General features: G+C 38.0%; 1 protein-coding gene across 1 annotated transcript in view; it reads right to left on the bottom strand.

Moving 5' to 3' along the window:
* Mcad (Medium-chain acyl-CoA dehydrogenase) overlaps positions 1-17,241 on the bottom strand; it is a 109,455-nt gene that overhangs the window by 77,961 nt on the left and 14,253 nt on the right. The window contains exons 3-4 of the mRNA XM_090374896.1: positions 13,806-13,903; positions 7,235-7,304 (exon numbers count right to left, since the gene is read on the bottom strand). Coding sequence (XP_090231022.1) covers positions 7,235-7,304; positions 13,806-13,903 — 168 coding nt within the window. The remainder of the gene's footprint in view (positions 1-7,234; positions 7,305-13,805; positions 13,904-17,241) is intronic.

Raw genomic sequence — 17,241 nt, 5'->3', positions numbered from 1 at the left:
CGCTGAATAACTCCTCATGTGTGAATGTCCATGCAAAATATTCATTTAGTTTGTTAGCTACCTGAGCAGGATCATCAACACTTGACCCATCAATATCAAGTGGACCAATCTGATTCATCCCCTTCCTTCTAGAGTTTACATAAGTAAAGAGCTCTTTGCTGTTTTTCTTTGCATCCCTTGAAAGGATTTCTCGTAATCTGCCTTCACCTGCCTAACCTCCTTTGTAACTTGGTTGCATATCAACTTGTATCTATCATAGGCTTCTGTGTCATGTGTTAATTTGTAAGTATCCCATGCATTTTTCTTCTCTGCCATATGCCTCATTAGTTCATCTGACATCCATTTTGGCATAAACCTTGAACAATATTTCTTAGTTGGTATGTACAGCCTAGTAGCTTCCAAGATAAGTTCTTTGAATGCTTCCCATTTTGAATTTGCTGTTGGTAACATCATCAGTTGGTCCCACTACATAGAATTTAAATACTGTCTCAGTCCATCATAGTCGCCTTTACGAAAGCAATAACCCTTCCCTTTACCCCTAATGGTAGTTACCTCTTTGAGTAAATCCCATTTCAGCACACTGTGATCACTGCCACCTAGTGGTTCATTTATCTGCAGATTCTTAATGCATGAAGAATCACTGCTGATAATCAAATCAAGAGTATTACTGCCTCTAGTTGCCTCCCGAACATGCTGATGTAGAAAACAATCATCCAATAAATCCACAAAAGCCCTGCTAGCGTGTGAGTGACCAGCCCCCAAATTCCAGTCAATATCTGGGAAATTAAAATCTCCCATTATAAGACTCTCTGATTTACTGGCCCACTATTTCCCTGTACAGTTCCTTATTATACTCATCAGAGTCATTAGGCCTATAGCACACTCCTACTCTCAATTTTGATCTTGCAATGCTTATGTCACACCAAACTGACTCAACACTGCACTGTCCAGCGATGTCGACTGGCTTCACTTCCTTGGTTTTTATGTGTTTCTTAACTAATAGCATAACCCCTCCCCCCCCTTCCTATCCTGTCTATCCTTTCTGTAGACGTTGTACTCCCCAAATTCCAGTTCTGCATCCCTTATATCTGTGTGACACACCACGTCTCTGATATCCCAACAATATCTGCCTTTGATGTTTTGAGCAATACCACAAATTCATCAAATTTGTTTACTAAACTCCTAGCATTGGTGTACACGCAAGTATACCTGCACCTGTTTCTATTCTTAGCTACCCTAACACAACCCATGTGTTTACTTGTACCGCAATGGCTCCCAGCAGTCTCTGAAATATCAAGCATCTTGTTTTTCAGGCTTCTGCTCATTCTAATAGAAGCAGTGCAAGAATCTCTTTTACCTCTGCCAGTGGCTACTGTCAATCTATTGGTCTTTGTCTCCTCCCAAGCTAGCAGTTTTCGGACCCACCTAACACTGCCTCGACAGCATCAGCAAATATTCTTGCACCCTTTCTATTTAAGTGTATCCCATCCCTGTAGAAGCAATCTCTCCTGTTAACAAGTACAGTCCAGGCTGAAAAAAATTCTACCCCTTGAGCCTTGCACAATCTTTCCAAGGCCGAATTGATCGACAAGGCTCTCATCATATACTCCCTCCTATCATGTCTGGGCAGAATTGCAGGCACTTTCAAATTCAACCCTAATTCTCGGCTTTTGTTCAACAGTGACCTGTACTTGTTAAGTAATTCTGCCGGTCTCCTACTCTTAATATCATTAGTGCCAACGTGTACAACTATATCACCTTTTGTGCCCTTAAAAGATGATATTAGCTCTACAACGTCATCAACCTTCAACACAAACAGGTCTATCTCCTGTAAGTGGAACTGTCCAATATAATAGAGTCCAATTTGCTAATAGTCTGTTTTATTCATAAAAACTACAGTGTACCCTTTATCTGCTCTTTGGATAACAATATATTTGTTCCCTCTAAGACTACGCAATGCTATAACTTCATTCTTATTTAGTCTGAATATCCGAAGAATTTTGGAGTTATTGACTATCTGATTGACCTGCAGATAGTGTTTTTTTTTTTTTTTTTTTTTTTGTAGTTGTTGGCGCATAGGCTTCTGTGGCCATAATGCACCTCCCAAGGTTTTTTTGCAGTACTCTGATCCAAGCCCGAGGCGGGAATCGAACCCGCGACCTTTGGGTTGCCAGGCAGGCACTTTACCCACCCGGCTAGCCCGGTCGGCTTGACCTGCAGGACCAATAAATCTTTTTGTGGAATGTTGCAGAGACCATATTCAAAGTCTATCACAAATTGTTTCTTGGGGAGTTTATGAAGGGGTAAATTAAATAATTTTTTTTTTTTATCTTATTTTATTCGTTACATTTGGCGAGCGCTGACTGGAAGCATTCTATGAAAAAGACAGAGATAATCTCTTACTCTTTTTTTAATATATTGAAAAATCATAGAAGTGTTTTCAGAGCCTTGCAGCTCTGAATTTTTACCAATTAAGGAAAAAGTATTCATCATATCACAAAAATGTTAAAATTAGAACATTTCTACGAGCAAGCATAAAGTATAAAAAAAACAAGTACAATTGATATATGTAATAAATAATCTTCAAGGTGCCCAGACCTACTGGCATATTCAAGTTATGAACCAAGAATGACAAAATCCATTTATGAGTGCTCAGACTTTTGCACTAATTCACCATGTGGCAAAACTGTCTGGGCATCGGAAAAAATTATATAACAAAAATATTTGGAAAAAATTCCGAGAATGAGTGATGCCTTTTATGAGTAATGTTGACTCCAGTTTGCAAAAACTTATCTAAATAAACCAAACAAATTTTGAAAAATTGTGATCTCAGACAACAGATCAATATTTTTGGCACCGACGGCCATAAGTCAATATTACCTAGCTAAAAATCTTCAACGCTATAAGATAATAATAAAGATAAAAAATAATCAAACAAACACCATTAACCTTACAAAAGAAATTATACAACATCCACTAAATACTTAACACCAAACCTCGAAATTACTAAATCCAGGAAAAATTACTTAAAAAGAATAATCGGGAAAAAGGGTTTGAAAATCTTAAGTGAAATAAAGAAAAATTTAATGAATTCAATGCCACAGAGTCTCCACAGGCTATCAAAGATGTCTTAAGATATGAAAAAATATTAAAATAGTTTTTTTTTTTTTTTTTTACTACTATAACTAATTAAAATGTTAAATAGCATAAACTTTTCTCTTGGTAGTTATTTCTCGAATAAATTAATTGTCATGTTTATATTTGATGTTTTTACATAATTATCCGAAATAAACAAGGTTGTTCAAATACTTTTTTCATCCACTGTATATCATAAATAAAAATAAATGGCTGTATAAGGTTTGCAGAAAATTTTTGTATTCTGAAAAGGTGTAATATATTCAGGGCTTTTTTTGTGATGGTAAGCGATGGTACGGCGTACCAGCACCTTTTTTACAGTGTGCCAGCACGGGTGACACGCAGTCAGTGTCAGCCATGCCAGCTGCTTCCCTCTATTAAGGAGATCATGTGACAATGGGGGTGGGGGGGGAGTCAGCACCCGTCAATCACGGTCGTATCGCTAGCAGTCTGGAAGGGGTACCTGTTTCTGAATCTCAACCAAAACTTCATTATGAAATTATTTTTACTTATTTTTTACTTGGTACTTATGTATTTTTACATTTTACTTATTTTTTATTTGTTAAATAAGACTCACCTTTGACTTATTTTTAATATACTTGTACAATAAATTTATGCTTAATAAAATGTGTGTTAATAAAATTAATGGTAGAGATTCAGTATCGGATATAGCGTACCAACTGTAAGCGATATGGCCGTGATTGACGGGAGCTGACTCCGCCCAGTGTCACGTGATCTTTAACAGACGGAAGCAGCTGGCATGGCTGTCACCCGTGCCGGCACGGAATTTTTCTTGATAGCCAAGAAAAAGTACCGGCACCTATTTTTCTACAAAAAAAAAGCACTGAATATATTTATCTCCAGGGGTTCACATCTGGTGAGTATGGACTTGGCACCTCTCTCTCTCTCTCACACACAGGGAAACTCTCTGAAATTTTTTTTGGCTGGTGCAGCAAGCCTCAGGCAGGCTTCCTTGCACTATGTGGCTAGTAATAATAATAATAATAATAATAGTCAAATGTGCTACTTTACAGATACACATGCTATGCAACTTAAAAATTGCAAAAATTATACAATATATTCAATATGCTGTAAGAGAGCTGATAACAAAATAAAAAAACTGATATTTGTCTATTTTAAATGTTACAAATAAATTCAACAATTACTACAAGTACTTTTTATGAGAGAATTTTCTGAACTTTCCCAAGCACTACTTCTAAAGTACTCTTAGTATTTTACAGAGGAAATTTTTATTAGTCAAATCCACAGTCTTTCAAAAAATTTACCAAGTGGAAATGGAAAGTAAAAGAAAAGTAATCCTCAAAAAGGCCTCTGAGGTTGGGAAAATAGTTCATATCACAAATTTAAATAAATACCACCAACCGTTTTGATTAAAATAGTTTAATACTGTAAAAATATAAAATATAAATGCAATAAAATGTACCAAGCGATACAGTGGATACTGTAAAATAATATTTACAAAACTGATTTACTATAAAATAAAATAAAATTTATTATGGAATGTTAAAATACAATAAAATACGAAAATTAAAAGCAATAAAACAATGATTGTAGCTTTCGGGGGCATCCGCCTCCTTTCTCAACAATGCTACTTGGGCAACACATTCTTTGCTATCAGGTTCAGGGCACCCGTGGCTGACCAGGCGCATGTTCAGTATTACTTTCACGTGTGCCAGAACCGGAAGTGGCTCGAGAATGTGGAAACGTGAAGCGCTCATCTCTTGCAAGGACTACAGCTTCCAAGATGGGGTGGAGCCTAACACCCCTATCCCTATTCATGCTACTGTTTTCGGATGAGCCAATCCACAAACTCTCCAACCACGAATCTGTGCGCCCGGTCAAGGATGACAGCATTCTCGGGGGAGACTTGGTGCTGTTTTTCCCAATAATGCTCAGCAATCGCGGACTTATTGAACTCCGCAGTTTGTATGGCTCTCATGTGTTCCCCCAGACGGTCTTTTAATCGCCATCCTGTCTCCCCACATAACACTCCCCACAATCCAGGCATCTGATCTCATATATAACCCCACTGCTAGAGTCCCTAGCAATGGGGTCTTGGACCTGTGACACTGTGTGCAACCTCCGGCCCGGAAGTTGCACACAGCATGCCTGAAAGTCATGAAGAATCCTTGCAATACGATCTGATAAGCCCAGATAGTAGAGAATATAAACTGTGGTGATTGGAACAGACGGTGTTGTTTCATGATTAGATTGCACGTCTCTACTATATTTATCAATGAGCCTCTGGGGGTAACCGCATTTTATAAGGTCTGTCCTGACTTGCTCAGTTTCTTTCTCTCTCTCTCCTCAGAGGTACTACAATGTGTCCTAACCCTACCCAAAAGTGCCCTGGCAACGCTATTTTTTTTTTTTATGCTGCACAGTCTGTGCTGACCTGTAATGGGTGTACTGGCTCCTACACATTGTAGTACCTCTGAGGAGAGAGAAAGAAACTGAACAAGTCAGAACGGACCTTATAAAATGCGTTTACCCCCAGGGGGTCATTGATAAATATAGTAGAGACGTGCAATCTAATCATGAAACAGTTTATATTCCCTATATCCGGGCTTACCAGATCATATTGCAAGGATGCTTCGTGACTTTCAGGCATGCTGTGTGCAATTTCCGGGTCGGAGGTTGAACACAATAGTGTCACAGGTCAAAGACCCCATTGCTAGGGACTCTAGCAGTGGGGTTATATATGGGATCAGATGCCCGGATTGTGGGGGAGACAGGACGGCGATTAAAAGACTGTCGGGGGGAACACATGAGAGCCATACAGACCGCAGAGTTCAATAAGTCCGCGATTGCTGAGCATTATTGGGAAAAACAGCACCAAGTCTCCCCCGAGAATGCTGTCATCCTTGACCGGGCGCACAGGTTCTGGGACCGTAAGCGGTTGGAGAGTTTGTGGATTGGCTCATCCGAAAACAGTAGCATGAATAGGGATAGGGGTGTTAGGCTCCACCCCATCTTGGAAGCTGTAGTTCTTGCAAGAGATGAACGCTTCACGTTTCCACATTCTCGAGCCACTTCCAGTTCTGGCACATGTGAAAGTAATACTGAACAAGCGCCTGGTCAGCCACGGGTGCCCTGAACCTGATAGCAAAGAATGTGTTGCCCAAGTAGCATTGTTGTTGAGAAAAGAGGCGGATGCCCCCGAAAGCTACAATCATTGTTTTATTGCTTTTAATTTTCGTATTTTATTGTATTTTAACATTCCATAATAAATTTTATTTTATTTTATAGTAAATCAGTTTTGTAAATATTATTTTACAGTATCCACTGTATCGCTTTGTACATTTTATTGCATTTATATTTTTACAGTATTAAACTATTTTAATCAAAACGGTTGGTGGTATTTATTTAAATTTGTGATATGAACTATTTTTCCCAACCTCAGAGGCCTTTTTGAGGATTACTTTTCTTTTACTTTCCATTTCCACTTGGTAAATTTTTTGAAAGACTGTGGATTTGACTAATAAAAATTTCCTCTGTAAAATACTAAGAGTACTTTAGAAGTGCTTGGGAAAGTTCAGAAAATTCTCTCATAAAAAGTACTTGTAGTAATTGTTGAATTTATTTGTACATTATTACTAGCCACATAGTGCAAGGAAGCCTGCCTGAGGCTTATGCTGCACCAGCCAAAAAAAATTTCCGAGAGTTACCAGAGAGTGAGAGAGAGAAAGAGAGAGAGAGAGACGCCAAGTCCATACTCACCAGATGTGAACCCCTGGAGATAAATATATTCAGTGCTTTTTTTGTAGAAAAATAGGTGCCGGTACTCATTCTTTGCTATCAAGAAAAATTCCGTACATTTTATTGCATTTATATTTTTACAGTATTAAACTGTTTTAATCAAAACAGTTGGTGTATTTATTTAAATTTGTGATAAAAAGTAATCTTGAAAGAATTTTTACTATTAACATTATTTATCAAGAAATACTTTAAAAATAACAAATGCAATAAAATTGATTATTTATTTAATATAATGCCAGAATTAATTTTTTTTTTTTATTTGCAATATTTTATCTTTCATTCTATGCTAGTAATATTACAAAAAAGTTTAAGTCATTACCATACTTCTGAGGAATGCCACAATTCATTAATCCAAGCCCCCAAGCTTTTTTGATAATATCAACTGGAAACTACATAAATGAAACAGAAAATTTTGAAAATTACATTTATATGCTAGGGAGAAAAAAAGTCACAAAAAGCATAAATCCACCACTAATAGGTTGTAAATAATCTAATACATTATGGAAAAAAATCTAATGTAAAATAATTTGCCATTTCTCAAACTGTACTGTAAGTATTCCATATGGAATACAATACAGTTTGAGAAATGGCAGTTGAAGTTTAACATTGACAAATGCAAGGTACTGCACATAGGTAGCGGTAAACCCAGAGAAACTCCACTTAACCAGAGGAGGTGCAAAAGTTTTTGCTAATGATACTGAAGAGACATTAAGGATTCATGAAACTGCTAATTCAGGAGCATTAGGGCAGTCATTACATGATTCACTCAGGTCAGTGGTACGAGACAAAACAGCACTTGAATCCTCTTAGAGCACTTGTATGCAACCATTAATTACCCTAAACACTGCAAGGGGAAAATGTAATAAAGACAAATCCTTCAGCAATCTAAGATCGTATGGAAGACATGTTTTTAAGTAACTATAATAGGTGTATTCAGGTTGTCAAAAGCAATAAAGTAAAAAATTTAATTTGTCTATATATTTTCCAGGATAGATTGTAAAAAAAATATATTCCCGGATAATCAATTTCCCGGTTAATCCAAAAATACGGCAAGTCCCCAACATACGTAAGAGATACATTCCAGGACTTCTTACATAAGTCGACATTTGTGTATCTCAGGAATGACTAATAAAATATTGCTAATATATCACTGATATGCCAAAATTACAAAAACCACATAATATCCTTAGAAGAATGAAGGAAAATAGTTGTATATTTTTAATTAGTTCAATTAAAAACTTTATCTGGGGACAGCAGTGATGTAAGCAGAGTGGCTTATTAGAAAAGAAAACGTAAAAGGAAGAAAAAAATGCATGTTATTGTACTGTAAAAACTGGTATGTATTTTGTAGTCTTGGTTATTATTATAGTTCACCTTCATTGGTGCCGACCACTTCACCGCTTCTCGTATTCTGTCTTTCTCTTTTATTGTGTTCACCGTTGCCACTGACAAATCTGAATTCTGCACAATACTTGTTTGTGTTTGGCCATTTTCATACATCCTTATTATTTTAATTTTTTGATCCAATTCGATTGCTTTCCTTTTCTTGATAGACTTACTGGTATCGCTGTCACTTATTCTCTTAGTCAGCACCATGATAACAGTCAAAATTAAATTTTCTGAAAGAACTTCAGAGTTAAGGTGAAAACTCACTATTATCACCCCATGAGAGCTCACATTTTACTAAATTTTAAACTATCTTATTGAATTTGCGATAATCCCGATAAGATATGGTGAAATGTATTCCCTTCACGGAAATCTTCAGTCATATAAAAAAATTATAAATAATATAATGTAAGTCTGAAACTACATAAGTCAGGGACTTGCTGTATCGAAAAATGTTCAGCAACCTATATAAAAAGTATGGCTATAGATAAAGAACTTACCATACACTACTCGCGTGTCCAATACGATGCTTCCCTTTATTTTTTTACAATGTCACGTATAGTTTGATCACCAACATTATAATGGTTCTTTAGAGATTTAACAGATGCACTGGTTTCAAACTTTTGAATAATTTCAAGATTTTGTTTAAATGAAAGTGTGACTTGCGTTTGCCCATCATTTCGCAACTTCTAAACAAAAAAAAAAAAAAAAATTCCAATATCCCTGACATAAATAATGAAACAAAATTTGTCCTTTTGGGATGCGATGAAACAACAATCAACACAACACACTAAAACAAACTAAACATTGTTCTCTTTTTTTTTTTTTTTTGAGTGGCGGGTGTGAAGACAGCGGGAGTTGCAAGATAATAGGCATACTAATCTCCTAATGACGACTTATAACGCTGCTTCTTGTTGCTTATTTACGACTTGCAAATACATTTCTTTATACCTATTCTATTTATTACTTGAATTTTATGATTTCTGGTTGATTTTTTTTTTTTTTGTTTTAAATTTAGAATCTTAAAGTGTCCTGGTTAATCCGATCCCGGTAAATCGAAAGTCTGCTGTACTGTAAACAAATTAAACACATTTGAATTTTTGACCACGTCAACTAATTATGAGGGAACAAGCCAGTGTCAGTGTGAGATACGAGATAAAGAATTTCATTTCTTGTTTAGAAATCTCTTTCAGAAGATTGGATGGACTAGTAAGTACTTCTTCAAGAGGAATGTTTCCATTTACAATGGGTTTCCTCGGCCTGCAAAGTGCGGTTCAAGGTGTCTTGGCCAGTTAAACCTTGGACTGTTATGCACTCCCATACTCCATCCATTCATATTTTCCTCTTCTCCTTTTTCCTGAGAGGTATCCATTCCAGGATACCTCCAAGTACAAATGTACTATTATAGGCCACTAACTATATGTAGGTTAAAATGGCCAATCTAATAATAGTTTTATGAATAAACTGGATGACTGCTACTTATTCTAGCATGAGAGAGAGAGAGAGAGAGAGAGAGCTCACAAGGAGGCTCTAATGTCCTAGATCGGGTTCTGCCTAAAGAGCTTAACTATGAAACAATGCGGGGGGAGTGACCAATAGCAATACTATATCAAATGGGCTTTATCTAAAGAAACTGATGTGGTTAGAGGTAAAGGAGACCTCTTCAATTTGAAGAGAGAGAGGACTAACAAAATGTGATAATTTTGGGCTTGATTAAATGAAGTGATTACTGTATATTCAATATGCTAGGGAATTATTCAAGGGATTTATCCTCCAAGCTCCTAACATATTCACATTAGTGGTCAAATTCCATATACATAAAATGCCAAAATGAACAACAGGTAGAGAAACGACAGGTGTTTAATTGAGAAAAACAAACAATCATAGAACAATCACATGATTCAAACTGGTATGAGCAGTATAACAGATTAAGTAACAAATTCTATAATAGATTACGCAACAAATCCTTTAATAGATTATGTAACAAATTCAATGATATGTAAGATGAATGAAAGCTGATTACAAAAGATTACATTAGCAAAGAGAGCTAACAGGATAAGGAGTTCTATGTGAATAAAAAAAAGTGAGTAAATCAAATAGGTCAAATCATAGAAATCCCAAGAAGTGGCAGATGAGTTGAATAGATACTCCTAACAATATTTGCAGTTGAAAGCAAGTTTCAATCTCTGACTCCTCAGAGATTGAAGGTGTCAGATTAAGGAGGCATATTAAGGAGTCAAAAAAGCAATGTAGTGATCAAGGAGAGCAAGGGTCCAGGGAAGGACAGTATATATATATATATATATATATATATATATATATAGTTATAATTAAAAATGCTGCATGTGAGTGTATCAAACTATTGGGAATGTTAATTAATGAGATCACCATGACTCTGGATAGATTCCCTCTTGGACTGAAAAAGTGATAATGTCTTCCCAATCCACAAAGGTGGTGCTAAAGAGGCGTTCAGTAACTATAGGCTAGCGAGTTTGACTTCTGTGGTAAAGAAGATCATGGAGTCCATGGTTAAGAATGTGATTCAGTACCATTTCAAATAAGAATGGTATCTTGACCAGATTCTAGCATGGCTTCATTAAGGGCCTCATGCCTAAAGAATCTTGTAAATTACTATGATACTGTCTCTCATGGAAGGCTACTATATAAACTTATACAAGGCTGGAGTTAAGATCCTAGGCTGAATCATAAGGTATCTAAAAGATATGAGATGGAGGGTTTTCTGGCAGGATCAGTGCAACAATTTGAATCCCTCAGAGTTCAATGTACGGTCCCCTACTATTTCTGATTTTCATAAATGAAACTGACAATATCTAAGGGAAACTCCAAGATTTATTGGAGTTTCTCAAAATTTATTGATATTTAAGGTAGAAATGCATTAGGTCTGTTTCCACACAAGTGAGACAAATCTAAAATGCTGAAAAGTAATGTGTTACTTTTCAACATAGTCCCCTCAGAGTCAATACACTTCTGCCACTGATGCTGCAATACATTGATTCCAGCTGTGAAGAAAGTTTTCTCTTGGGCCTCCAGGAATGCATCTGCTTCAGCAATGACATCACTATGGGTGGTAAAATGCATGACAGCCAGATATTTTTTCAAGTTAGGAAATAGGTGAACATCTGATGGTGCTACATTTTGGTGAATATAAGGAAAGTCCAAAATTTCAAAGCCACACTCAATCAGCAGCTGTGGCAGTGAAAGACTTGTTAGAAGGCATGCTGTTCTGGTGGAACAAGACTCTTTTGCTGAGTTTTCCTTGGAATTTGTCTTTGATGTTTTCAAGCAAATGCTTCTGCCTCAAAAGGTCTGCATAATGCACCAATGAGCCAAAACATTATGATCACCTACCTAATATGATGTTGGTCCTCCACGTGCAGCCAAAACAGCTCGTACCTGGCGAGGCATGGACGCTACAAGATTTCTAAATGTGTTGTGTGGTATCTGGTACCAACGCATAACCAGCAGATCCTTTAACTCCTGTAAGGTCCATGGTTGAGACGCCGCAGATTGGAGTTGCTGTGCCAACAAAAACCACAGATGCTCGACGGGATTGATGTCTATGGAATTTGGAGGCCAGGGCAATACCTGGAAGCGTTCCTTATGTTCTGCGAACCAGTCTCTAACAATTCGGGTGGTATGGCATGGTGCATTATCCTGCTGAAAGATGGCACCACCAGAGGGGAAGACCATTGTCATGAAAGGGTGCACCTGGTCGATAATGATGTTTAGGTAGGTGGTAGATGTCAGAGTGCCCGACACATGGATGACTGGACTCAGGGTATCCCAGCAGAATATCGTCCAAAGCATGACACCGCCGCCACCGGCTTGTTTTCATCCCATGATGCATCCAGGCATCATCACTTACCCAGGTAAATGACGCACACATACCTGGCCATCCACATGGTGCAACAGGAAACATGATTCAATGGACCAGACGACCTTCTTCCAATCACTCAAGGTCCAGTTTCGATACTTGCGTGCCCATTGTAGTCGCTGTTGCCAATGAACCGTGGTTAGCATGGGCACTCTGAGCGGCTATACGGTGCCATTTTCAGCAGGGTTCAATGTACTGTGTGTGTTGTGACACGTTACTCTCGTCACCAGCATTCCAATTACCAGTGAGTTGCGCCACAGTAGCTCTTCTGTTGCCGTGTACCATCCGGGAGAGCCTTCGCTCACCTCAAGCATTGATGAGCTGTGGTTGTCCAACACCTCGCCAGCGGTTCGTTTTTTCCCTCCTCTGACCACTTTTCGAGGTACTAACCACCCCACCAGCTGTGCCATTTCGGATATGCTCTGACCCAGTCATCTGGCCATTATAATTTGGCCTTTGTCAAACTCGCTTAAGCCTTTCCCATCTGAAGAACCAAACTTAAGCCTTTTCCCATCTGAAGTAAAACCAATTAACGGAGCTCAGTATCAAGTGTTTTTTATACTGTGTCCCAAACCACACAGGCACCGTAGTTCACCTGCAGCTGCTTCGATTTGCATAACGACTCGCTGGTCATAATGTTTTGGCTCATCTGTGTATGTTTCTGTGACTGTCATGCCTTTCTGAAGGTTAACCACTAGTAACACTAAGCATTCCAAAAATGAATGGCATCATCTTGTCAGCAGAAGAAATCAACTTGGCTTTCTTTGGAGGGGAAGAAGAGCTGTGTTTGCGCTGTTTGGACTGCTCCTTTGTCTCTGCTAAAAGTGATGGACCCATATCTCATTCAGGGTCATGAACCTTGAAAGGAAATTTGATGAATTTGCTTGAAAATTTTGGTCCTTGAGACTGTCACAGACATTCTCTCAGGTATGTCAAGCTGGACTTGCTACTGGGAATCAAAAACACTGATGGAACTGATATTTGGGTGACACAAGTCAACAGGACAGTTACTGTGTAAAGGCTTTTAGCAAGGTCTTCCTAATTTCAGCAAAGTCTGGTCAGTCTGTGACAGCCAAATCCTCTACTTGCACCTTCACAATTGTGGAACTGTTAGTAACCCTGATTATAACCCCCGTGTGCAGGTACTGAAATACAGCACCTATCCATCGTAACCAGTTGTCAAAGTGTGGCACCCACACCACACGGCCAAATGCTGCCCCTCTGTTAACAGGCAATACTAGGCGACCTTCATCAACAGGTGCAATACCACCATTATTGGAGGCTTGAAGTGGCGAAACCCACGTTTAGTCTTCAGAGCAAAGTTCCCCATCTCTTCCATCATGCAGTATGATTGACTTCTTTCAGGTTATGATGGGCATCCTGACAAGATCCAAACGGATGATAAACAGCAAAAAAACCACTACACTCTCATAAAGAACCTTTAACACAATAACTCAACTTCTTGTCAAAATTATTCTGAATAAGATTAAAAAAGGCATGTTTCAGAATATTTATTGTAAATTACCCTGACAATTATTTTTTCATTAACTTTTTATGCTGAAGAACAAACCATTTATCTTTGTGACTAAATATCAAAGAGGAGACTCACCTCTCCACTTTTATCATATTCTGCAGCTTTGGGTAGTATTTCTTCTCGGGCAAATTTTCTTGCTAGCTCTTGATACTCCTTCTGCTCGGGTGTAAGCTCTAATTCAAAATAAATAAATAAACTTTAAATAAACAAAATAAATAAATAAAATAAATTAGGGTTGAATTTGAAAGCATCTGCAATTCTGCCCAGACACGATAGGAGGGAGTATATGATGAGAGTCTTGTCGATCAATTCGGCCCTGGAAAGATTGTGCAAGGCTCAAGGGGTAGAATTTTTTTCAGCCTGGACTGTACTTGTTAACAGGAGAGATTGCTTCTACAGGGATGGGATACACTTAAATAGAAAGGGTGCAAGAATACAGGCATACCTCGGTTAACGTTACCTCTTATAACGAAGCTTCGATATAACGAAGTCCGCAATTTCAAGCCCCATTTAACATAAAAAAAATATTCCAGTTTAATCACCTCAAATCTAAACAAACTGAAGAAATTACGGAAACCTTTGGGGCTTCTCGTGGTTGGTTCGAGAAATTTAAAAAACGGGCCAGGATTCATAGTGTAAAATTAACAGGAGAAGTTTCCAGAAAAACTAAAGGAAATAACTGAACATGAAAATTTTCCACTAAATTTGGTGTTCAATGTTGACGAAAGCGGTTTGTTCTGGAAACGGCTACCAACAAAAAGCTTCATTTCTATTGAAGAAAAATCAGCTGCTGGGTTCAAAGCAGCCAAAGACCGTTTAATGTTACTCTTTGGATCAAATGCCTCTGGCGATTATAAATTAAAATTGTTATGAGTTTACCATTCAGAAAATCCGAGGGCGTTAAAAGGTAACATAAAAATGAATTTACCTGTAATATGGAAAGCAAATAGAAAAGCGTGGGTTACCAAGGAGTTATTTACTGATTGGGTTGTTAACCACTTTTGTCCTGAAGTAAAACGGTATTGTCAAAAAAACAACTTTGAAGAAAAAGCTCTTTTGTTGTTAGACAATGCTCCGGGACATCCTACTGATCTTATAAATTGACAGGAATGCACGTTGGACACATGCATTCCTGTCAAAGTTGTGTTTCTTCCAGCAAACACAACTTCCCTGATTCAACCATTGGATCAGGGAGTAACAGCATCATTTAAAGCTTATTATCTGCGTCGAACTTAAGCAATTTAACTGAACTAAAGGATAAAGAGGAAATGACAGCTAAAACTTTTTGGAAAAACTACACCATTAAAAACGCAATTGAAAACATTGATAGCTCTTGGAAAGAAGTCACTAAGAAATGCTTAAATGGAGTTTGGCGAAAAAGATGGCCAGAAGTTGTACTAGAAGAAGAAAACATCCAAAAAATTAGAAATGAAGTTATCCAGATGGCTCAATCAATAGGTTTCGAAAATGTCGATGAAGAGGATGTTAGAAATTTATTGAATGCAGAAGATGATGGTTTTTCAGTGGAAGATTTAGAAAACCTTGTTAGCAACGAAGACAAAGATAATGAAGACGAAGTTAAAGAAGTTCCTGCCGAAAAAGTGTTAACAACCAAAGATTTAAAAAGGTGATTAAATGACATTGCAAACGTTTTAAATTTTTTTAGTGAAAATGATCCTGATTTAGGAAGAAGTTTTATTGTTAAGCGATCAGTGTTAAATGCAATAACTCCGTATAGGCAATTGTTAAATGAAAGAGAAAAAAAGCATAAGCAATCAACTTTAGACTCATATTTTAAAATGTGATTTCACTTTGTATGTAAGTTGACTGTTTATTTAATAAAACTTTTCTTTGTTCGAAAAAAAAGCTTTTCATTTTCTTTACGTAAGAACGTATCCCTATTCTGGCCATAGTATTTTTACCTCTGAAAACGAAGTTTTGCTTAACGAAGTAATTTCGTGGAACGCATCCTATTCGTTATTCGAGGTATGCCTGTATTTGCTGATGCTATCGAGGCAGTGTTAGGTGGGTCGGAAAACTGCTAGCTCGGGGGGAGACAAAGACCAATAGATTGACAGTAGCCACTGGCAGAGGTGAAAGAGATTCTTGCACTGCTTCTATTAGAATGAGCAGAAGCCTGAAAAACAAGATGCATGGTATTTCAGAGACTGCTGGGAGCCACTGCGGTACAAGTAAACACATGGGTTGTGTTAGGGTAGCTAAGAATAGAAACAGGTGCAGGTATACTTGCGTGTACACCAATGCTAGGAGCTTAGTAAATAAATTTGATGAATTTTAGGTATTGCTCAAAACATCGAAGGCAGATATTGTTGGGATATCAGAGACGTGGTGTCACACAGATATAAGGGATGCAGAACTGCAATTTGGGGAGTACAACGTCTACAGAAAGGATAGACAGGATAGGAAGGGGGGGGGGGTTATGCTATTAGTTAAGAAACACATAAAAACCAAGGAAGTGAAGCCAGTCGACATCGCTGGACAGTGCAGTGTGGAGTCAGTTTGGTGTGACATAAACATTGGGAGATCAAAATTGAGAGTAGGAATGTGCTATAGGCCTAATGACTCTGATGAGTATAATAAGGAACTGTACAGGGAAATAGCCTCCGTAGCCGAGTGGGCAGGAGCGGGAGTGCAGTAGCACACGCTCTTTGAGTAGACCGGGGTTCAAGCCCCTGACTGCTGAATACGGTCGATCTGCCAACCCGCACTGGACCAGCGTGGCAGATTATGGTCCATTTTCCCTCAACATGAATTGTTGAGGAGGCTTCCATCCTGCAGTGGGTTGATAATGGCTGCACTTTACTTTTTTTTTACAGGGAAATAGAGTGGGCCAGTAAATCAGAGTGTTTTATAATGGAAGATTTTAATTTTCCAGATATTGACTGGAATTTGGGGGCTGGTCACTCACACACTAGCAGGGCTTTTGTGGATTTATTGGATGATTGTTTTCTATATCAGCATGTTCGGAAGGCAACTAGAGGGAGTAATACTCTTGATTTGATTATCAGCAGTGATTCTTCATGCATTAAGAATCTGCAGATAAATGAACCACTAGGTGGCAGTGATCACAGTGTGCTGAAGTGGGATTTACTCAAAGAGGTAACTACCATTAGGGGTAAAGGGAAGGGTTATTGCTTCCGTAAAGGCGACTACAATGGACTGAGACAGTATTTAAATTCTATACAGTGGGACCAACTGATGATGTTACCAACAGCAAATTCAAAATGGGAAGCATTCAAAGAACGTATCTTGGAAGCTACTAGGCTTTACATACCAACTAAGAAATATTGTTCAAGGTTTAGGCCAAAATGGATGTCAGATGAACTAATGAGGCATATGGCAGAGAAGAAAAATGCATGGGATACATACAAATTAACACATGACACAGAAGCCTATGATAGATACAAGTTGATATGCAACCAAGTTACAAAGGAGGTTAGGCAGGCGAAGGCAGATTACAAGAAATCCTTGGCAAGGGATGCAAAGAAAA

Source organism: Mastigoproctus giganteus, chromosome 6 (assembly GCF_048544385.1).
Source record: "Mastigoproctus giganteus isolate SK-2022 chromosome 6, ASM4854438v1, whole genome shotgun sequence".
NCBI classification, from domain to species: Eukaryota; Metazoa; Arthropoda; class Arachnida; order Uropygi; family Thelyphonidae; genus Mastigoproctus; species Mastigoproctus giganteus.
This window is presented reverse-complemented; position numbering and strand designations above follow the sequence as displayed.